The following is a 24,089-nucleotide window of genomic DNA, read 5'->3' on the forward strand; positions in this document are numbered from 1 at the left end:
TGATTATCCAGTTAACCCTGAAAACAACTCCATCTGGTACACTTTACAAGCAAAACGGAGGTGGAAAGAGATGAGCTGACTTGCCTTGTTGCAAACAGCCCCGGTGGCAGAGGTGTGTCAGAAACGGGCGGGCTGACCCCAGCACTGCCTCCCGCTCTCCTTCCTGCCTTCCCACAGCCCCGAGAGAGTCACCACATTCACCAGAGTCAGCCTCCCCAGAACCAGGGCCACACTGTCCGCATGGCATCACTTATGAGAATGTCCGTGGTTGACATAAAAGCCATAATAAAAGGAGAACCCTTAATATCTTGTAGGAAGTTTATTTATTAATCACATTTTTTATCCCTAAGGGTCAAAGATCAACAGCCATTCTGATGGCCCAGAGAGGTCTCAAGAGGTCGACGAAGGTCCGAGCTGCTACCACACTCGTGTTTCTTCTTCTTCCTGAATTAACACATTTTGATAAAAATTTCCATCTTCTGAACACATTCTGCCTTCTCCCTCTCCTGGTCGCAACCTGACAGAATTTGCAATCAGATTGGCACTATGCCTCGGTGTGAGCTTGAATTTCTTATGAGCTACTTTTCTATTCACTCCTTATCAGTCTTCCACTCCGTTTCTACGCCATCAATAATTTTTCTGTACATGGTACATCATGTTCTTTTCTTCACCTGCTTCAATATTGCTCTGCAGTCACTCTACTGTTCTTCGTGGAAAGCTTCCCATTTTTTTGTTTTGACAACCTAAGGCCATTTTTTTACTGCAGTTTCCACAGAACATTAATGCACGTGAAGATGTTTACTTATTTTTCTTTAAATATATATATCCAACATTTCACTAAAGAAAATAACTTCTTTCTGCTATTACTGCTAGAGTCTTTGGACATTTGCATAATGCAATGAGCCCTGTTCTCTCTCACTCAACCCAGGAACTTAATGTGCCCTAAAATATATGTTGGTACATCTGCTTTTTCACCAAGCAGACAAAAGGTATTTATTTAAACTGTGATTCATTCTTTCCTAATCCAGTACTGCCTTTTGCCTTCTTACATTTTCATGTGTCTCTTAAACTTCAGGGAGGTATGAGTGTGATATCCACAGGGCTTATTTATTTCTGCTGAACAAAGTTTGCTTCTCTCTAATTCTTTTTATTATTTTCTTAAAAGATTTTATTTCTTTGTTTGAGAGAGTGAGCCAGGAAGCAAGCACAAGCAGGGGGAGCAGTAGAGGGAGAGGGAGAAGCAGGCTCCCCACTGAGCAGGGAGCCCAATGCAGGGCTTGATCCCATGACCCTGGGATCATGGCCTGAGCTGAGGTAGATGCTCAACTGACTGAGCCACTCAGGCATCCCCTGACTGCCTCTAATAAGGCTACATGCCCTTTTTTTTGTGATTATAATTGTTTATTTTTTTTTACTAACATATAATGTATTATTTGCCCCAGGGGTACAGATCTGTGAATCATCAGGCTTACACATTTCACAGCACTCACCATACCACATATCCTTCCCAATGTCCATAATCCAGCCACCCTATTCCTCCCCACCACCCTCCAGCAACCCTTGGTTTGTTTCCTAAGATTAAGAGTCTCTTGTGGTTTGTCTCCCTCTCTGGTTTCATCTTGTTTCATTTTTCTCTTCCCTACCCCCCACAGGCCACCCCCTGCCCTGCCTCTCAAATTTCTCGTTATCAGAGAGATCATATGATTATTGTTTTTCTCGGATTGACTTATTTTGCTCAGCATATCCTCTAGTTCCATCCACATTGTTGCAACTGGCAAGATTTCATTTCTTTTGATGGCTGCATAGTATTCCATGGTATATATATACCACATCTTCTTTATCCATTTATCTGCTGATGGACATCTAGGTTCTTTCCATAGTTTGGCTATTGTGGACATTGCTGCTATAGACAGGTGCCCCTTCAGATTACTACATTTGTATCTTTAGGGTAAATACCCAATAGTGTGATTGCTTGCTCTATTTTCATCTTTTGGAGGAACTTCCATACTATTTTCCAGAGTGGCTACACCAGTTTGCATTCCCACCAACAATATAGGAGGGTCCCCCTTTCTCTGCATCCTCGCCAATATCTGTTGTTTCCTGTCGTTTCCAAAATGACTAATTTTAGTCATTTTGACTGGTGTGAGGTGGTATCTCATTGGGCCACATGCCTTTTGAAGAATAACTGACATGCTCTGATTTTTTTCAAGTGGATTCTAGGAAATGCAAGAACTTTTCAAGTGGATGAATCCCTGACCCCTTCCCAGAATATCAGTCCTTCTCCTTTCACTTCCTCACGTTTGGCACACTCTTCCTTTGGGCCGTGGAAGTAAGCTAGAAGATCGTAAGTTACTTTGACAGTTGCACAAACCAAATGGAAAATATATATATGCATTATGAATCACATTATGGAAATATCTGAGCAAAAGACTTTATAAGAATACACAAATTTGCCATGCTTTTCATACTGGACTGCCACTAGCAATTTTTCAAAAAGCTCATTTTAAAAAAATTACTTAATTTTACTTTAATTTCAATATTGATCAATTGGAGTTTTTTATTTTCTTTTATTTTTGATAACAGATGCGATTATGGTCAATACTTCTAGGAGGCATGAATCCTTCTGCCTCAAGACATCCACTTCAAACTGTACTACAATTCAGGGGATTATCTGGAACCTCTGGGGCTCTTCCAACTGGTTGTAAACACAGTCCGAACATAATTTGGTAGATCTGTTTGTGTGAGTTCTCCTTCTCCACAGTATTTCACTTCTACCATAATAACCAGGCTATTCCAGACTAGTTAAAAATATCTCATAGTGAAACAACCAATCATACCCACAGTGTTCTTGTTAAAGCCCAGGACTAAGCTGAATTAGGTGAGCAGAGGTAAAGCCCATGATGGAAGGCAAGACCATCACCCCCTTAGGAAGGCTGGACCTTCCTAAAGGCTTGATTGCATATAACCTCTGCATTCTGCAAAAAGGAGCATCTTTCAACTGGCAACCTGAATGCTTTCTGAGGTTACAAAATTTCTCACCAAAACCAGCTTTCTCTTTTCAGAGGAAAAATACAGTGAGCTGATTTTAAGAGTAAAGACGTAGGAGCCAGGCTGCAGGAATGTGACTTGCAGGTTCGTGTATTAGCTGTTATTCAGGGCAAATTACAACCCTCCCTGGGTCCCCATTATCACACACAGTGAAATACAGAAATATAGAGTTGTCATGACAATTAAGTGAGTTAATATATGTAAATCTCTTAAAACAGTGAATGAATACAGCAAATAATGAATGTCAGTTATTGTTACTAATTATACTCAATATACTCTGGGGAATTAGTTATTGGAATTCAGTATTACATCTAGTAAGAGAACTGTCACCTCATCATTTAGCATGTGCTTAGTAAATACTTGGAAATTACAGTCACTGAGGTGATGACATTTCATAAAACACTCTAGCACAAAGGTTGATGGACAAGGAAGAATGTTGACTGCACTTGTAAGTCCAATGCAAGACCTCAAAAGCTGAATGAGTGCTAAGGGTCCCTGTTGGCTCAGATGGTCTAAGGGACCAAGAGGGTCTTGGGACCAGGGGGCTAGAAGAGCCACATCCACCTAGGCCCAGTTGAGAGTCAACTGTACAGCGGATGTTTTAACAGGTGACAAGAAAGCAGGAGAAAGCAAGAAATCTCTCAATCAGACTCACATAACTTGGGGCTTTCCCAGATTAGATCTCCCTGGATTATTCCAGATCCAAAGAGACTCCTCAGGTTAAGGAAATCAAAATAGGGAAGCTTAGGTGGCTCAGTTGGTTAAGCATCTGCCTTCAGCTCAGGTCGTGATCCCAGAGTCCTGGGATAGAGTCCCACATTGGATTCCCTGCTCAGCACAGAGCCTGCTTCTCCCTCTGCCCCTCCCCCCTACTTGTGCGCATGAACTCTCTCTGACAAATAAATAAATAGACTCTTAAAAAAAAAAGATCAAAATAAGGTAAAACCTGGAGATTCCCATAGGTACATTTTCTCCCCAGCCACATAAGACCTTTCAATCCATTTTCTGTGTGGAAATCGACTATCTAACCAGATTAACCAGAGGTTGAAGCATAATTTCGGTGGGAAAGATGTGGTCTTAGAAAACAGCCTGTACACATAAAACCCAGCACAGCTACTGCCTCTGAGGAGACAGCAAAGGAAATGGAACCAAAGGCACTATTAAAGTAGAATTCAGCTCTACCAATACAATTCCATTCCTTAGGGGAAAAAAGAAAAAAAATCCTGGAAATAAATATGACCGAATGTAATATGGGTGCTTGTTATATTATCTTTTCATACTCACCTGAATATTTTAAATTTCTAGACCCAAAAAAGGAAAAAACAAAAGCAGCCTTTCCTTACTTAAAATTTCTCGTCTAAAAAATAAAAATAAAAACTAATGATATGAATAACAGACTACATGCATCATCTACGTAGAAAATCCAATGGAACAGACCAAAACCAAAACAAAAACAAAAATACAAACACAAAACAGAACCTCTTGGAACTAATAAGCGATTATAGTAAGGTTGCAGGACACCAGGTTAAAATACAAAAATCAATTGCTTTCCTGTATATAAGAAATGAACACGGAATTTTAAATTAAATACAAAATACCATTTATATTAGCAACCCCAAAAATGAAATACTTTGGTATAAATCTAACAAAATAAGTACAAGATCTATATGAGGAAAACTACAACATTTTGATAAATGAAATTAAAGAACTAAATATGTGGAAAGTTGTTCTAAGTTCATGGACAGAAAGATTCACTTTTGACAAGAATTCAGTTCTTCCCAAATTCATCTATAGATTCAAATGCAACCCCAATCTAAATCCCAGCAAATTATCTTGTGGATATGGACAAACTGATTCTAAAGTTTATATGAAGATGCAAAAAATTTAGAGCAGCCAACAGAATACTGAAGGAGAAGAATAAAGTTGGAGGACTAACACTACCCAATTTCAAGACTTACTATAAAGTTACAATAATCAAGACAGTATTGTATTAGTGAAAGAACAGACAAAGATCAATGGAACAAAATAAAGATTTCAGAAATAGGGACACCTGGATGGCTAAGCTGGTTAAACATCTGCCTTTGGCTCAGGTCATGATCCCAGGGTCCTGGGATCGAATCCTACATTGGGCTCCTTGCTCAGCATGGAGCCTGCTTCTCCCTCTGCCTGTTGCTCCCCCTGCTTTTGCTCTCTCTCTGACAGATAAGTAAATAAAATCCTTAAAAAAAAAAAAAAAAGATTTCAGAAATAGACCCACATAAGTATGATCAACTGATCTCTGACAAAAGAGAAATTCAATACAATGAAGGAAAGATATTCTTTTCAACAAATGGTATTGGAACAACTGGGTATCCATATGGAAAAAAATAAATCTAGACACAGATGTTAAAAACTTCATATAAATTAACTGAGAATGGATCACAGAATTAAATATAAAACACAGAAGTATAAAATCCCTAGAGGATAACATAGGAGAAAGCGTAGATGAGCTTGAGTATGGAGATGATTTTTGGATAAACACCAAAGGCATGATCCATGAAGAAATAACTGATAAGCTGGACTTCATTAAAATTTAAAATTTTTTCCTTATGAAAAATGTTAAGTGAATGGGATAACAAACCACAGACTGGGAGGAAATGTTTTCAAAAGACAAATTTGATAAAGGACTGTTACCCAAAATATATAAAGAACTCTTAGAACTCAACAATAACAAATAATCTGATTAAAAAATGGGTCGAAGGCCTTAACAGACACCTCATTAAAGAAAATATACAGATGACAAATAAGCATATGAAAAGATGTTCCACATTATATGTTCTCAGAGAACTGAAAATAAAAACAACGAGATACCACTACACATATTACAATGGCCAAAATTCAAAAGCTGACAACATCAAACGTTGATGAAGATGTGGAGCAAGAGGAACTCTGGTTCACAGCTAGTGGTAATGCAAAAAGGTACAGCCACTCTGGAAGACAAGCTTGGCAATTTCCTACAAAACTAAATACACACACACACAACATGGGATCCAGCAACTGCACTCCTTAATATTTATCCAAAAGGGTTTAAAAACTTATGCCCATACAAAAACCTGCAAACAGATATTTATAACAGCTTTATTCATAACAGACCAAACTTGGAAGTAACCAAGATGTCCATCAGTAGGTGAATGAAATAACTGTGGGGCATCCAGACAATGGATTAGTCAGCACTAAGAGAAATGAACTATCATGCCATAAGAAAGCATGGGGAAAACTTAAATACATTTATTATTAAGAGGGAGACACTAATCTATAAAGGCTGCATACTGTATGATTCCAAATATCTGACATTCTGGAAAAGGCAAAACTATGGAGACGTAAAAAGAGCAGTGGTTACCAGGGGTGGGGAGCTGGGAAGAGATGAATAGGGGAGGGGAACACAGAGGATTCTTAGGACAGTAAAATTACTCTTTAAGATATTCCAATGATGAATCCGTGTCATTGTACCTTTGTCCAAACCCCCAGAATGTACAACTCCAAGAAGGAACCCTATGTAAACTATGAACAATGGGTGCTATGATATGTCAGTGCAGGCTCATCCTTAGTGACAAATGTACCAGTCTGGTGAGTGATGTTAATAATGGGGATGCTATGCATATGTGGGGGCAGGCTGATGGGAAACCTCTATATCTTCCTCTCAACCTAGCTGTGCCCCTAAAACTGCTCTAAAAAATTAAGTTAAAAACAACAAGGACTGACTAGTGTACCACTGTGACCACAATGAATTGCTTCAGCATGCCTGCAGTGAATGGTTTCACAGATATGCATGAACTCTGCTGAGTTTTTTTTTTCTCACGTATGTGTTGTTTTATTCATCATTATTTCCCTACGAGGCACAAAACAGGTAGACAATAAATAATTACTGAATGAATGAGTGAGTCATCAATTGAATGATGAATGATGAGTTGAGAAAATAATATAGGGCCATCGTTATCAGTGAAAGCTTCCAATTCATTTTCTCCTTTATCTTAAGAGTGCCATAGTAGGGTTCATGATTTCTGTTTTAAAATCTCTAGTTTGTGTTTGTGTTTTCTGAGGGTCAGCAAGTTATTTCTTTTTTGAGGTTCTCTTGGTGGTGGCTAGTTTGACTATTGCTTACACGTGCTCAGTGGGGACCCTCGCGATTGATCAGCACTCAGAGCTCATAATGAGATATCTGAACTGCCTGTGTTTCCGTGTTTCTAATCCAGGATAGTAAATGGTCCGTTTCCCAAAGTATTCATTACTGTTTTGGATTTCCGTAACAGCAGATTCTTAAACAGCAGATTCTTCAGGGACAGAACTCTGTTTCTCATATTCATTACAGGGCTTTAGTTGAGTTTCTTTACATTATTTAATTCTTTTTTTTTTTTTTAACTGAATTGTAGTCGACATAATGTTACATTAGTTTCAGGTGCACCGCATAGAGATTCAACAACTACAACTCCGTACTGTATGCTATGCTCTCTGCCAAGTGTAGCCACTGACACCATACAACACAATGATGATACCATGGACTGTATTCCCTATGCTGTACTTTTTATCCTCATGACTTATTCATTCCAGAACAGGAAGCCTGAACCTCCCACTCTCCTTCACACATTTTGCCTGTCTCCCACCCCCACCCCCATCCCCTGCAACCATCAGTTTATTCTCTGTATTTATGGGTCTGTCTCTGCTTTTGTTTGTTTATCAGATTCCACATGTAAGTGAAATCCTATGGTATTTTTCTTTTTTCTTTTCTCTTTTATTATGTTCAGTTAGCCACTGCACAGTACATCATTGGTTTCTGATGTAGAGTTCAATGATTCATTAGTTGCATATAATACCCAGTGCTCATCACAGCACGTGTCCTCCTTAATACCCATCACCCAGCCTATGGTATTTTTCTTTCTTTGTCTTTCACTTAGCACAATACCCTCTAGGCCCGCCCATGTTACTGTAAATAGCAAGACTTCATTCTTGTTCATAGCTGAGTAATATTCTGATATACATTAACTTTAGAAGTCCCAATCAAAAGTCTACAAAGCAGGAGCCCCTAGGTGGCTCAGTGGGTTAAGCATCCGACTCTTGGTTTTGGCACAACCTATGGTCTCGTGGTCATGGGATCGAGTCCCATGCTGGACTCTGTGCTCAGTGCAGAGTCTGCTTCAGATTCTTTCTCCACCCCCTCTGCCCCTCCCCACTCATGCTCTCTCTCAATAAATAAAATCTCAAATAAATAAAACCTTTTTTAAAAGTCCACAAAGCAATACTATTTCTACCTTTATCTCTCTCTCTCTCATACACACACAATCTATCTTTCAAAAATGTCACACATACAGAAGTTTCCCTGAAGAGCAACACCACTATCCAGCAGAAAACTCAGCAGATACAATAATCAGAGACCCAGGACTGCATCTATAACTGAACAGCTAGCTCACTGTTGCTTTACAGAACTTTGCTTTGCTTTACAGAAAAATGGTATTCGATGACTGCTTCCTGATGAAATGTGACACATCCCACCTAGCATTTCACTTTAAAATGAAGAATAGTTTTCTCAAAAGTGCTAAGCTGGGTGCTACAAAGAGCGAAATCCCCCGTAGCTCCAGCATGATGAGGACATGGCCAAGAGCCAACCACAGCGTCATCAGCGCCCAACATGTAAAATGGCTAAAGCCACTTGGGCTCCATGAAATGCAGGAAAAAGGGGAATATGTTGATTCTCCCAGTATACTTCTGCCTTCCCCACAATAGTCCTTTCTAGAAGCTTCTTATAAATCTTTCCAGGAAACAATGTGAAGGGCCTGACCTTGCTAACCGATATAGTAGAATCAAATGGATGTGTGTTCAAATCCTGAATCTTCCGCATTCTAGCTATGTAACGATGTGAAAATTATGCAACCTATGTGAGTCTGACCTTTCACATACATGTAAATGTGGTGGGAAGATCGACTTCCCAAGGACTTGGTGACAATTAAAAGTTTCTTTCCTGGCTTGAAATAGGCAATCCATGTTGGCTCTCTTTCACCTCCCAATGGAATGGACAATGACTACTTAAGCCAGAACTCTCAAGACATTGAAAAGTAGCACCACAGATATATTAGGTAGACATCTTATCTCCCCCATGCACAAATGTAGAGACTGGACATTTTCAGATTTGTGCACAAGTGCTAATTGGGCCTGTGTTGTACTGGGCCTCATGCTTTAAGTATTTCATGCCATTTCTAAGAACTGATTATTCCTATTTTATGGATGTGGAAATCACTTAATCCAAAGTTCATACTGCTACTAAATGAGAAATCTGGGACCTAAATCCATTTTGTGTGACTCCAAGAGCCATGCACCTAACCACTGAGCACACCGTGGCTCCACCAATATTAAAAGTAAACCAAGATGGAAATTCTAGAATCATTTTTGGGGGCAATTACATCAATAGAGGCCTTCATGTCATCATACTATTTTCCTCATGGGAAAACTAAACTGTTTCTTATTTTCAAGCTCGAAATCTAAGTCGAATACACAAATTTGGTTAGAATTTATCTTGGCCACAGTGAATACCTGGCAGTTAATAGCTACAGTCTGACATTGAGCTGCACTTGCTGTATCACTTATGAAAACGTTGTCAACACTGGGCTGCACAGCTTCCAATCGACCATGCCAGGAAAAGATATTTGTTTTGCATCTGCTCATTTTCTTTGCCAAGTAGAAAAGCAATTATCTGTGCCAATACAAAACACAACAGCTGCTTGGACACAATACACATAAGAAGAAATGATTATTTTAATCAGAAACCAGAAATCAAAATTATATCAAACTTAGCATACTGAATGCATAATAGGAAGGGATTATCACCTCTGTGAAGTTTCCATTAATTTCTATTCTTTAGAAGCAAATCATAAATCAAAAAGGCATAAATCAATTAACAGGTGTGGATAAATGGTAGAGCCTCTCCCTACCATGGGCAAATGCTTCCCAAGGCTCTTAAGGCTCCTGCTAACTGATCTTAAATATAAGAATTCTTTCAAAATTACAAAAATATGTAGAGAAAATTTTATATAAGGTACAATCTTTACAGATAAAGAGAAAATATGGAGCTTTCACAGATATGCAGGATTCAAATAGGTTAAAAATCTCAGAATTACTGCTTTGTCATTCTCAAAAGTATGCAAATAACATCAAATGGTTTGAGTTTCTTCATCTTCACTTAAAAATTATGCTCCATCCAGCTTTATGCTCAGACTTCTTGTATGCGTGATCCAAAAAAAAAGACGAGCTTGCCCTGCACCTGTTGTTGCCCTTCCTAGGCGGGAGTCAAAGTCCCCTGGCATCTCTCCCAAATTCCTCTGTGACAGGCTCCTGCCAACCTTCTCGGCCTCATCTCCCATTACTCGAGTCCCGAGCTGCTTGTTACGCACACACGTGCACACACACACATGAACACACAAACACACGTGCACACACACACATATGCTCCGCAGGTGTGTGCTGCTGCATTCTCCCTCACGCTGTACCTTCTGCCTGGAGAGCCATCCTGCCTTCTTCAGTTCACTGGCTCGTCTGTGACGACGCGGCTCACATCAGATTTCCCAAACCGACATGCTATGTGTCCCTGCGTATCCCTCCTTTGGTGCGCAGTTATCTAACTGCACTTACCGCCACAGATGACCTTATCTATCTGTACGACCTCTCTCCTGGGCTGTAAGCACATCGACGCTGGGCCAGTCAGTCCCCCATTTGGGACTCTGCAGTCAGGACCCAGTGAATCTAGCCCCTCTTCTGCAGAACTGAGCAGGGAGGCTATGTGAAGCTAGTACTGAGGCAGCTCTGCACTGAACAAAATAAGAAAAGCTAGTCTTTAAAAAGAGGTGAAAAGGAAAACAACAGGGGTTTTTTTTTTTTTAAAAAAGCAAGAGACCACGAAGCCCCAAAGAGGCAGAAAATAAATCTGCTGACTTTGCCAGTTTTTGTGTCCCTAACAAGCCCAGGCTCAATTTCCACGCTGGGGTGCTGGTACATTCCAGTGTGTCCTTCTAACAAATGCCTCAATTTGCTGAAGCAAGTTTTCAAAAGGCTTTGTTCTTTGCAAGCAAATGATCCCTAAGACATTCTTGTACCAAGTGTTTAATAAATGTTTATTAATGAAATGAATCAACAAACTGCCTCTGCCTAGATAGCAGCAGGAGTCAGCTTCCAAAGGCATGGCACTGCTTACAACTAGGACAACTGAAGGCAAAATTTGATCTTTTCCCATATTGACAGTTTTCATCAAGACATCTGACTTAAGTTCTAAAGACTTCGGGTCATCAAGAATTCAAGACGGAAAAGGAAATGACAAAATGCACGTTAGCAAAATGTCCTCCACTGTCCATTTAGTTACTCCTGAGAGCCCCGCATGAGGGTCATTTCTCCATGTCGTCTCCTTTCACAGTCAACCCCCTTCCAACCGCACACATGTCCATGGAAGACACAGAGAGGAACAGCGACAGCACAGTCTCATAAGGGTCTGGCCAAAACGGGCCTCACAGAGAGTATCACATGACTGGAAACCAGTCCACCCTGTCTCCCTTATGTTGTGTCATAGGTAAGAAAAACAAAAATCCATGGGAGTAAAGTAACTGGCCCAAGGACCCCAACAAATCAGAATCAGAGTGAACCCAGTTTTCCCACAAACCAGGCCAAGGCTCCTTACACTACCCAGAGGTGCCTCTCATTTCTTTACATACACAGTCCACCCTGGGAAATAAACTCTTCCTTTTCCAAACAAACAAATAAGCAAAAAAACCTATTAGCAACCCTACATTGTTGAGACTTTTCACAAACCGCATAGAGGGACAATGATGACAGTTTCAGTGTTCAAGACAGCATGTTCTCTTGAACCAATAGTTCTCAACTATTACTGTACCTGTATTTTCTGCTTAAAAATAACTGGAGATTGGTACTCAATCTCAATTTATCTGAAAGGTTTACCTAACCTTTGCAGCTGTAAATTACACACCATAAAAAAGAGAGAGGAACAAGTTGCAATGAGGATAAACACACAGCCTTTCACTGACTGCATGAAAACCCAAACTGTAATTAAACAGATGAATTATTTTTAATTTATTTTTAATTTTTAATTTTTTTAAGTAATCTCCACACCCAATGTGGGACGTGAACCCACAACCCTGAGATCATGAATTTCACTCTCCACTGACTGAGCCAGCCAGGTGCCCCTAGACAACTTTTTTAAATCAAAAACATTCACTGTAATTGCAGTACAGATCATAATTCTTTTCACAAAGTCATATTCCTTTTACACTGACAAAAATTACTTTAAGAGCTAAATGCAAAGTATGAAAAATAATCTATGATAAAGACTTAACTGTCAAGAACCCAAAGCTCTACCACTCAAAAGCTGAAATGTATTATTTATTCAATTAGGGACTGAGGGTATGCCTCGCTCTCAACATGAGACAAACATACTTCCTCCTCCCCCTCCGTCCAGCTCTGGCTGGTTGTTTGGGTTTGTTTGTTTTTGTTTTTGTTTTTTTCCAAATTATGATATATTAATTGCCTTCATTCCCTAAAAATCCATACTTATGTTCCATTTAAACACTTTACCAATACTTTTAGAGGTTAAATCATTACAAGCAAATCTTTAATACCAGGCTTCTCATGGAGACTGCTGCCTTGGGTGATTTCAAAATCAATACATATTTTCTACATTATATATAAAGTAATAAAGATCACGGTTTGAAAAACATGAACGGCATTAAAAATTCACAAATCTACAACATGAAACATGTATTCCTATATGGCTGTCTGATCACCTACCTAAAAAACTGATAAATTAAGTCTTTATTATTTTTTTCAACCTAATGATTTGTTTACTAGAATGATGTTTTATTCTGCAGTAATTCTAAATAAATAAAAACTCTGAATTTTAAAAAGTCAACTGTTAGTCTCATAAACTAAGAATAGCTCTAAACACATCTTTGAGACAATTCATAATGGACATGGTATTCATCAGTGAAGAATTAGTGTTAACACGAGAATTCTATCATCCTGCTAAACTTCAGTGAACTTTTCATGAGGGGTACAGGAATGTTTTTCTTGAATAATCATTTCCCTTTAAACTATTGTAAACTCATGAAAAAAGAGAAGACAACTAAATATCACAAGTAAAAATCAAGACTATCCCACTTTCTTTCATAAATGTGAATGTGCTAAAAAGATTTCTAAACAGTAATTCTTCCACATTGGCTTTGGCATAAAACAAGCAAGACGGGGAAGAGAAGCAAAATCCTAGCACACCATTAATGATAAGCTATTTTAAGCTCTTTTCCTACATGAACTCATTCGTTCCTCGCAATAACCTCATGGGGTAGGTATTGGCAGGACTGCCACCTACCCACAAGGGAACGGCAGAGACAGAGAGATGAAGTAAGTGGCCAAAGACTATATACGTGGTAAGAAGTGGAACAAATTCAAACCCGGGCACTCTCGTCTGAGCCCACGGTCCTAGTACACTGTCTCCCTCATAGGTTTTACTAGGAATGAAAATTGTAAGCTGCTCATAAAACCTGTGGCCCGATCTCTGGCGGATGGTTAAATGCACACTCCCTGGGAGTGACTGTGGTTGACACTAATTTTGAAAAACATCGTGCTTGCTTCTAACAAGGGAATTTTCAATCATTTGTATTTCCACAATTTCCACTCACGAGGTCCCTCCGAATACATTATTTGTTAATAAAAAAATTTTTTTAAAAGTCCCTCCAAACTCTTCTCGAATTAAAAAAAAAAGTTTTTCTCAAGTATGTACATTTTTAAGATTCTCTTACATTCATACTACAAAACATGACCAGATCAAAACGTGTGGCAGATGATTTTCAGAACAAGTTGAAAATCCCACCCAATTATATGCAGCCACCACTAACGGATCGCCGGGCGTGACACCAGATTCCCGTGAGTTATTTATACACACCTTGAGTGTTGACAATGTTAAGATGAACTGATATTGCTATTAGAATCACTCTATAACCTCTCAGCAGGCTAACACTTAGAAAGATAAAGAGAAAAAAAATTATTAAGCTGGATGTCAGTAGCATTAACAAAAAGAGCAAAGAAAGCAGTAAACTCCCTAAACATCCTGAGAGCCCTTGCTGTGCTCGGAGTAAGAAAGGACAGCTGTTTGGTGGCCTGGAGGCCACCCAGCCTCTTAAGCACACAGGACAGAGGTGGAGAGTTCCGTACAGGGGCTGGTGAGGGGTTGGAAAAGCAGGAGGCCTGGGATCCTCTTCCATGAAGAGCTTATTGTGGCAATGACAAAACTGCATGCCAACCAGAAATGCCTACATTCTGAGAGTTTTCTCTTTCAACATATGTCCCTGCGCATCCAGTTGGAAAGCAGATGCCTAAGCTTGATTGCTCTACACTGAGAAAGGAAAGAACTTATCATCCACTGACTGAAATTCCCAGGGGATCGAAGATTGCCAAGAATCAGTACCCAATCAAGAATCAACAGAATGAACCAGGGGCTGTCAGTAGTTAGGAACTCTACCAACTGCCATCCATAAATTAAAAGGAATTTTGCCTCCTTAGCATGTGATTTATTTGGAAGAAGCTTTTAGTGCTATGTTCTGAATGAATCCAAGGAACACTCTACTGAAACGATCCATTTTAGTGCAGAGCTCAGTTCAAGAACCAAAGCAGATTATAATAAGCTTTCAGACAAACTCATCAAGATAATTCCTGCCTCACCACATACTCTAGGTCTGGTTCCAAAAAAATGATCTCGCTCAAAACTAATGGTTAGGAAACAGGAAGAAGAAAAAACAATTCTTTTCTAGTTCTCTATCCACACAAGAGAATACTTTTCTAGTAAGTTCCATATTTCGGAAAAGCTACTGACTCTAAAAGAATCTGAAAGCCCAGCTTGGGTAAATCGATCCTACTAATGAACATTAAAGGTACATTAATAATAGTATCGCAATAAACACACTTCCTAATTAAGAAATCTGACAACACAGACTTAAAAATAACTTCTTAATTTACGTTTTAATGTTTTTTTAATAATTTAGCCTCTTTTTAAAAAATTTATTTATTTGACAGAGATCACAAGTAGGTGGTGAGGCAGGCAGAGAGAGAGAGAAGAGGAAGCAGCTGAGCAGACAGCCCAATGCGGGGCTCGATCCCAAGACCCTAGGATCATGACCTGAGCCGAAGGCAGAGGCTTTAACCCACTGAGCCACCCAGGCGCCCCCATTTCAATGTTTTTTAAAAGAAATTTCTCACCCTTTCCATCACTCCTCTAGCAAAATACCACCTTTAGTTCACCCTTCCCAGTAAAATATTTCTTTCTCTACAGGAAGACAAATGCCTCCAGCAATCACTCACCTCCTTTCTCCAGTGCCTAACATTCACTAAGCATGTCTGCAGTTCACCGACATCCAAAAGGAGCACACGGTCTTGGCAAAACCTATGGTCAGATCGCTATGTTAAAAAGAAATGGACAAACTATGAAAAAGCTCAGGGTATATGGGACAAAAGTCAGAAGAAGTATCATTGGGATATTGTGCCCATAGGATAGGTTGATAGTGGACAGTTACACAGTTGTTACATAATAAATAATTTTAACAATAATTACGCTGGCTGGTTTGATTAGTGTCTTTATAAAATGCAGCCCAAGAGTCATTGCTTTCCCGGATCCCTCCACCCATCATGTGCCTCCCTGAAGTAAGTCATAATGATCTGGAAGCAGCCATCCAAGAACAACTAAAAGACCAAAGAATTTACACCACTGAGGAAGAGAGAAAAATTCTCTAGCAAAATGTGGCCCAGTTCATCTTTAAACAAAGCAAAGTGGAAAAAAATTATAAATAGCAACTGAAGAGAATCTGCAGTCTCTTTATAATAAAATCTTACTTAACATCTACTTTCATGAGGTGATCTGTATTCTTAACATGGATTCATTTGAGGTTCACACCTGCATTACTAGATTTTAAAGTAGGGGAGAGGATTTATTATTATGAGCCCCCAAACTTCACCTGGAACTGCTGGATGATTTTCCGTGTAGACCTATTAGTTAACGTCACATCTCTTTCATTTAATTTTTTTTTCTCAGTCATTTAATATTTTTTAAAGATTTTATTTTTAAGTAATCTCCACACCCAATGTGGGGCTTGAACTTACAGCCCCAAGATCAAGAGCCACATGTCTTCCTGACTAAGCCCGCCAGGCACCCCTGGGCATTTCATTTTGGAAAGCAGCAGCTGAATGAGACTAGAAATGGCTCATCTGAAACCAGTCAACAGAAAAAGTGTGTAAAACTGGGGGTAAGGGGATACAAAAGAGAGCCCGGTTATTAGTCAGTAATACAAACTTTCAACAGACTTTTTTTCTATCACTTGTAAATCACACTTGGCTAGCTCACGAAGTTCCTCTCAAAGCTGAGACTATTAATAATGGTCTGCAACACACCCGCCCTATTCACAGGATCATATGTGTGGATGAAAGTACAAAATCCCACCTCAGGAGTTTAATCTGCACAGCATTTCTTACTTTGGGGGAAAAGAGTGTAATGCAAGGTCTACAGAAATCCAGCATTAAAATGATACTTAAAAGATCAGTTACCCATTCCGCAAGGGAAGGTCAAAATATTTATGTGCCTCCCTAAGTCCCCTGAATTTAATTACCTCACAAATTCACTTTAGTGTCAAACTGTTCTCCAGTCCTAAACCTTAGTTTCTGGATTTGCATACCTATGGGTAAGGTATTTACAAGAAAAACTTTTAAGACCCAATGAAGTGAAAAAATTCTAACCACTACATTGCCCACAAAGGTAGAAAACGAGCTCATTTTAAGTAAAAATACCATGATCATCATCCAGCCAAGTTCCATGACGGCAGGGCTGAATTTGCTTCACCACCATATTCCTCACACCAAAAATGGTATTGGGCACATAGTAGGTGCTCAGTAAATAGTGTTAAATGAAGGACCCTTGACAGATCCAGCTGAAAAAAAGAGGAAATGACGAAGAACTTATTGAGCCAAGAACTGTTCTTCAATGCCTAGTGTGATCATTGTCATTTAAAAATGAAATCAATCAAGTATACACATGAAAAGTTGACTATACATAGGTATATATAAATGTTGCTATGAGTTCTGAAGATAAGAATTCACTGACCTTTCCAATGTGAAAAAGAAAATGTACCCACGTGTGAATGAATTTAACATAATAAAGATAAGGGAAGGAATATTTACATACAAAACATTCCTCAATTCACATGGAGTAATTCAGTAAAACACAGTATCAACTGAAATCTTATCTGATTCCAGAGCATGTACCCTAAGTGTGAGGTTTTTTATTGCACTTGCTACCCATGAGTCAATCACCAACTCACGCAGAAAAACTGGTAACCGAATAAATGTAGTAGGGTCTTTTTTTTTTTCTGGGTTGGGATTTTCCCCTATGTGTAGTAACTTCTGAAAACAGTTTACATCATAGTGTTCAGCCTAATTTTTTGTCAGACTAATGCCATCCACGCAGTACAAATGTGTACTAGCAAACAGGCTCAAAGTTCAATCAAAAAACATAAAAGGAAACCCATCCCACACAAACGCCTCATGCCCTGCCTGCACCCTGCAGGTTCACCATTTTCATGATGCAGCCTGCTGTCCAGAAACCCACACAGGAATGAAAAGAGTTATAATATGAAACTAGCAATCCAGACAAGGCCGGCTGCCATGCGCTGACCTGTGTGCCTGGCTCCTATCGGTCTGCATCTTACCTGTGCTATTGCTCTTAGTCCTGACAACCAAGTGGAGAGGAAAGGGTTATTCCTACTGCTTTCCCCATTTGCAGATGGGGGAACACAGGTTGAAGGAGATCAGAGATCATGTCTTTGTAGGAGCCGTGACTTAAACATGGTCTCGAGACCTTAGGAACTAGGACAGCACAACTTCTTGGACTTTTATTTGCTTTACCTGACCAGCTTCTGACAAAAGTTCATGCACCGTTTTCCAAAAATAATTTTAACACTAATCAAATGTATACTCAATATAATACCTTTCCTTTCAAAAGAGGGAAAATTTATGACAACTTTCCAAAGGAAGGAAAATAAATGGTCCACCTTGCCCATAAACATGGTAACTTAGTAAAACTCTGACCCAGTTTCAGCTGTGCTGTATACTGCTCTTCAGATACCATTGTTTCTAAAATAATACCCTGGTGTTCAGGGTTTAAAAAAAAAAAAAAAATGCAACCTACAAGAGAATGTCATCTGATTCAATGTGTTAGCCCCAAACCCCATCAGAGCAAGTCAAAAGGTGCTTCATCGACAGTCTAAGAACGATTGCAAGAATCTTTCCACCACCTGAGAGTTCAACAGAGAAGCGAGCTCCACATCAAATGACACAGGTGTCCTGCCTCCTCCCCTAAGCCAAGTCCTCGCCTGGGACCCTGGACTTGCAGAAGATGACGATTTTAAATTTTTTTGAATTCTGCAGACCAGTTATTAAGTACAGCCATTACTGAAAATGAAACTTAAAATTTTAAAAATCATATTAAAAGCAAAGGTGATAACCACTCAAAGCTCATCACTTCCTAATTGGTTTACTTCGTTTTACTACTAACTCTGTGGTCTACGAGGCAGTGGAAATACTGCACAGTGGTGGGCTCTAACACATCTCCCCCCAACACCATGGTCAAGGGTGTCACATCTGTAGCCTGAAATGAGCCACGGTAGGAGTATTTATAGGAAATCAGCAAATGCAGCATTCCCCTGGTATTCCTAATTCATCTGACCATCCCTTTCTGCTGCCATGTCTTCCATCTCTCCTCTCTACAATTTGTCAAATAGAATGACAAGGCTTACAACAAGAACTTACCCACATGCACACACATCCATCAAATTTAAAATAAGAATGAAAACAAAAACCTAACACACCTCCAGATAACATCCTTTTCCACCATTCCTTCATTTATTTAAAAGATTTATTTATTTGAGAGTGAGTGGGCAAGCCCATTTAAAAGATTGATTTATTAATTTGAGAGTAAGCGAGCGAGGGAGAGGGAGAATCCTGAAGCAGACTCCCCACCAAGTGTGGAGCCCAACACAGGGATTGATTTCTTGGCCCTGAGATCATGACCCTGAAACTGAAGCCAGGAATCAGACACTTAATCGACTGAACCACCCAGGCACCCCTCCAGCATTCCTTAATTGTCAAATTTACTGAAAATGTTCTTTCTGTGATTAATTCCAACACTTTCTTCCCATCAATTCATTAATTTAGTCATTTCACAAATATCTGAGCAACTACGATTAGCCAGTAACCGGGGATATGAATGTGAGTAAAGTCTAATATGGTCCTTTCTTCATGAGAGTCACATGTTGAAGCCACCTTGAAAGTCTCCAATATTCTATTAATTGCTCTTCTTTCTCCTCCTTGGCCTGTCTTTCTTTCTGTCTTTTTTTTTTTTTTTTTTTTTTTTTTAAGATTTCACTTATTTGAAAGAGAGAGAATGAGAGAGGGAGATTCAGAGGGAGAAGCAGACTCCCCGCTGAACAGGGAGCCCAATGCAGGACTCGATCCTGAGACTCCAGGATCATGACCTGAGTCAAAGGCAGTCCCTTAACCAACTGAGCCACCCAGGTGCCCTTCCTCCTTGGCCTTTCTTTAAAAATTTACCATTTCCCTAAAATTCTCTTCTTTTCCTCCATGGTCCTCCATAAAAAAATCAAGATTTCCCCAATGACATAGGACTCTCTCTTATCTCGCTTTTTCCTTCCACAGGAATTTCATACATTTCTTTGATTTCATCCTCCTCCAACTGTCAGAAAACCTACTCTCCCCTAGCCTTTCCATCTCAGTAACTGGTACCACCATCCACCCAACTGTTGAAGCCAGAAACCCCCAAATCCTCATTTCCTGCCTTTCCCTTACTCTTCTTACCTCTCCCCTTCATCCCAAGCATCAGCAAGTCCTGCAGGACCTATATCCAAAAGATGTCCCAAATCCAACACAGTCCTTGTCACCCTTGGCCAAGACCTTGTTTGTTCATGCAGTCTGTATAAAAGTCTCCAAACCCTCCTCTGCTTTATTCTTGCCCTCTTATATCAAGCACTACAAAGAAGCCAGTGAACATTTTAAAAAAGAAATGTGATCATTTCTCTCCACTCTTAAAACAAACAAGAAACCTCTAAAGTCTTCCTTCTCCACCCAGAATAAAATCCAAACTTAATTTTATGGCCAAAAGGGCCCTTCATTATCTGGGCCTGGCCACTCCCTGACCTCACCTCTTCCAGCTCCCACTTGCTCATTAGCTCACGTCTGGAACCTTCTGCCCAGATCTTGGCAGGTCTTTGCAGGACTAGCTCCTCCTGTCATTACAAGGATTCCGGAGGCCTTCCCTGACCAACCAACCCCAATTTGGCCAGGCCAGGCCCGCCCACCACTCTCTATCACACCGTTCATTCCTCGCTGGTAATTTAGAGTCTGTCGTCTTCTACTGGAAAGGAAGCTACACAAGAGTTCAGACCTTGTCCTCCTTATTTACCAGGACATCCCTGATGCCTAGAACAGTGCCTGACACTTGACAGATGTTCAGTAGCTATGTTGATGAGTGAACAAATGAATGAATAAATGAAGCAAAATCCAAAAACACAGACGAAAGTGGGAATAACTGGAAACCAAGACCCTGAAATGAGAGTTTTCTGGGACCACACAGAGGAATAAGAACTGGAATCTGAAGTGGTAAAATGTTAACAGGATGAATCTCGTTTCCATCTTTATTAAATTCTGACTTGCCCGTGGTTCGAACTATTTTAGACACAACCTAATTTAGTGAGGGGACCTGTTCTGATGAATCTTTGTTAATTTTCATTGCTGGGTCAAAATATTTTTTAAAAGAAAACTGCATGTTTTAGAAAAGCTTGTGCTGTACCCCCAAAAACACTTCTGAGAAGCAGAGTCCCTAGGCTTTCTCCCATAGTTGTGCTATAATAAACTCCTGTCATACCCAGAGAGTGGGGCGGAGGAGGGAGCAAGGGAACTTAGTGTGCGCGCGCTCCTCCCCCACACTCCCAGGGTGCCTGCTCTGCCATGCAAGGCTTTTCCCCAGGGACACAGTCAAGTGTGTCCCACCCGGTGCTTCCAAATCAAGGCCCAGAGTGGGGCAGCTACTTGCTGCTTCCAGTGACTCCTGTCTTACCTCATCTAATATAGGGAAAGAGAAGAATGAAGAAGAGGAGGAGGGAGGGAAAGGAGGAGAGAGAGGGGGGAGTCATGAAACACTCACTGGGTACTTTACTTCTCCTGCCCAACCCTGCTACACCAGGTGGTGCTAGAACGTGAAAATGGCCCTGGGGAGCCGCGTCAGTACCTCATCATGGACCACACGGCTCGAGGAGACACTGGGAATCCACTGCTCTTGGGTTCTGGCAGCGATGGGGAGTGGCAGCCACCCCAAGCTCCTCGGTGAGGAAATCGCTGTTGCTTCCCATTCTCCCGGTGAGGGTGCACAGGCAGCGAGGAGGGCTGAGGGCTCGCAGGCTGCTGTGGGCTGCGCTGATGGATGACCCCATTGCTTCTAATTGTGTACGTGGCAGTGAGGGGAGAGAAAGTCAAACAGAATGACAATGCTTGCAACAAGAAGTAACAGTCCCCTGACCCACTCCCAAGTCCCGTTCCCTGGAAGCAATCATCCTCAAGACTTTTAGGTTTTTTGTTTCCGGTATATATCACAAGGTTTTAAAAAGAACACAACTATAACATTGTTTTTTTAAATTTTAGAACTTAGGTTTACTTACTACTATAGAATACTAGGTTTCAGTCTCTCTTACACGGTTGCCAACACACACATACACATGCAAACACACACACACACACACGCACACACACACACTCACACACCCTCTTCTTTACCCCTCATCCTCCAGATAGATTTCTTTCAATATATTTGGTTGAAGTGGTATTCAGGATTTACATAATTATGATCTTGTAAAATATCATTCATAGCTGATCCATCCAATGTACATTGGTTATATTTTCTTTCATGAATCCCCTGAAATAGAATTCATAACCATCAAATGGAAAAAAATTAAAACGTCTGACACTACCAAGTGAGGCCCAAAATGTGGAGCAAAGCCAAGGGGATTCTCAGACATTGCTGCAATTGTTTCAAGAGCAATGCTTTAGTAGAGGACGCGGCAAACATGCGTCTATCTGTGGTTCCAGTAACTCCCCTTCTATGCCTAAGAGAAACCCACATGTATTTGCGTGTGCACACACACAAACATACACACACAAATCCATTGCAGCATAGTTTACAATAGCAAAAATGGTGCAAATAACCTAAATTCCAAATCCAGAAAAGCAGATAAATAAATTGTGCTATTTAAATACTGTACAACAATTAAACCGAACGTACTAGAGCTACACATACCCACGATGTACCTCAAAGTCCTAATGTTAAATGAAAAGCAAGTGATACTACTGACTTAAAGTTTGAAAATATGTTAAAAATACACTATTTGATACTCATTGGTATATGCCTATTAAGTAATGGCATATAAATAATCGTAGAAATGGAAAGTGACGAATGCAGGATGGTGATTACTCTCAGAGAAAGAGGTTAGGGACTGGAGTCAGGGAATGTTATTCTCTGCATGTTGGAAATGATATCCAAATTCTTAGAAAAGAAATAAAAGTACAAAGAAACTTAACTCTCAGGAGCTGATCTTTCACTGAAAATATTTCTTCCTAACAGTGATGTCAAATCAAAGAAATCCCACTCCATTCATGTGACCCAATCTTAAAATTTAGGAATAAATTGTCCTTCACGTAGAAGGGCTTCCAACATTCGTTTCTGTTACTATTTTTTTCTTGCTGCCTGAATCGTATGATAAAAGACCTCGAGAACAACTTAACACCAAGATGTTTATTCTAAATGAACAGATAAAGTGGAAAGACAGCCCTAAGAGTTTGCGCAAAACTGCATATGTATACATTATACTGGGAAAAGGGGACACAATTCCGTGAGATTTTCAAAAGGGTCATGACCCCCGTTACACTCAGGACGTATGAGCTGATCTCATGGTACAAATATGAGCCCAGGCCTTGGGCAGCAGATGTCCTAGAGGAGGTCTCTAGGTCCCTGCTCTGTGTTCTGTCCACAGAAGCAAAGGTACTCAGGGGCAAGCCCGTGGCTCCCGGAGTCACACAGACAGGGATCCAAATCCTGGCTCCCCCTGGGATTCAGTGACTCTGGAGAGGTCACTTCCTATGATTCTGTTTTCTCCTCTACTAAACGAGGCTAACAGTTATTCTGAGCATTAAGTGACTTCATGCCTATAAATGGTGTGGCACAGTGCCTGGCATGTGGCCAGGACTCAGGAGATCTTAACCGTTATTGGCCAGGTCTCTGGTACATGCTCTCTGTTCTGACTGCTGTGCGCAACTATAATCAGTTTCTCGTGTGATTACTCATACGACGTCTGTCTCCCCCCACTATTTGTATGCCCCTGGAGGGTAGAAATCTCTCTCGTTCTTGGCCAGGCACAGAATGGGTATGTGTTGAATGGGTGGACAAAAGGATGAAGGAAAGAACGAATGTCTCCCCTTAAGCAGAGCCACTGCTTCTGAGAGCCAAAAGTGACCAAAAAACGAAGCAGGGACTATAAGCTGTGCAACTTCTGAGCAACATATCAGCGGTATGATTGCCACTCCACCACCACCCCCCCCCACGAACTTCCAGTGGTTTAGTATTCCAAAGGTCAGGAACAATTCTTAAAGAAATAATAGGGACAATTATCCCGTCTGAAAAAAGCCTGGCTCAACAGTGACCAGATGAAGCAGAGAGCAGTACAGAGGCAACAGTGGGCTGCAGAGTCCCAAGACCAGGGCAGACATGACTTCAAGGATGAGGTTCACATGGCTCTGGACTGGACCACAGGGGAGGCTCTGCAGTCAGTCGTCACATCCTCCTGCCGTCAGCAAGGCAAAGCAGAAAGGGCTCAGGACTCAGCTACAGAGGAGGCGAGAAGGAAGTGTGAACAGGA

The 24,089-nt window shown here is 40.4% G+C and overlaps 1 protein-coding gene across 2 annotated transcripts in view; it reads right to left on the bottom strand.

Annotated features, from left to right (window-relative positions):
• LOC111159975 (transmembrane and tetratricopeptide repeat containing 1) overlaps positions 1-24,089 on the bottom strand; it is a 259,364-nt gene that overhangs the window by 199,789 nt on the left and 35,486 nt on the right. For both annotated transcript variants that reach the window (XM_022522697.1, XM_022522698.1), the window contains exon 5: positions 21,413-21,619. In XM_022522697.1, coding sequence (XP_022378405.1) covers positions 21,413-21,619 — 207 coding nt within the window. The remainder of the gene's footprint in view (positions 1-21,412; positions 21,620-24,089) is intronic.

This window comes from Enhydra lutris, unplaced genomic scaffold (genome assembly GCF_002288905.1).
Source record: "Enhydra lutris kenyoni isolate GAN:26980312 unplaced genomic scaffold, ASM228890v2 scaffoldscaffold72, whole genome shotgun sequence".
NCBI classification, from domain to species: domain Eukaryota; kingdom Metazoa; phylum Chordata; class Mammalia; order Carnivora; family Mustelidae; genus Enhydra; species Enhydra lutris.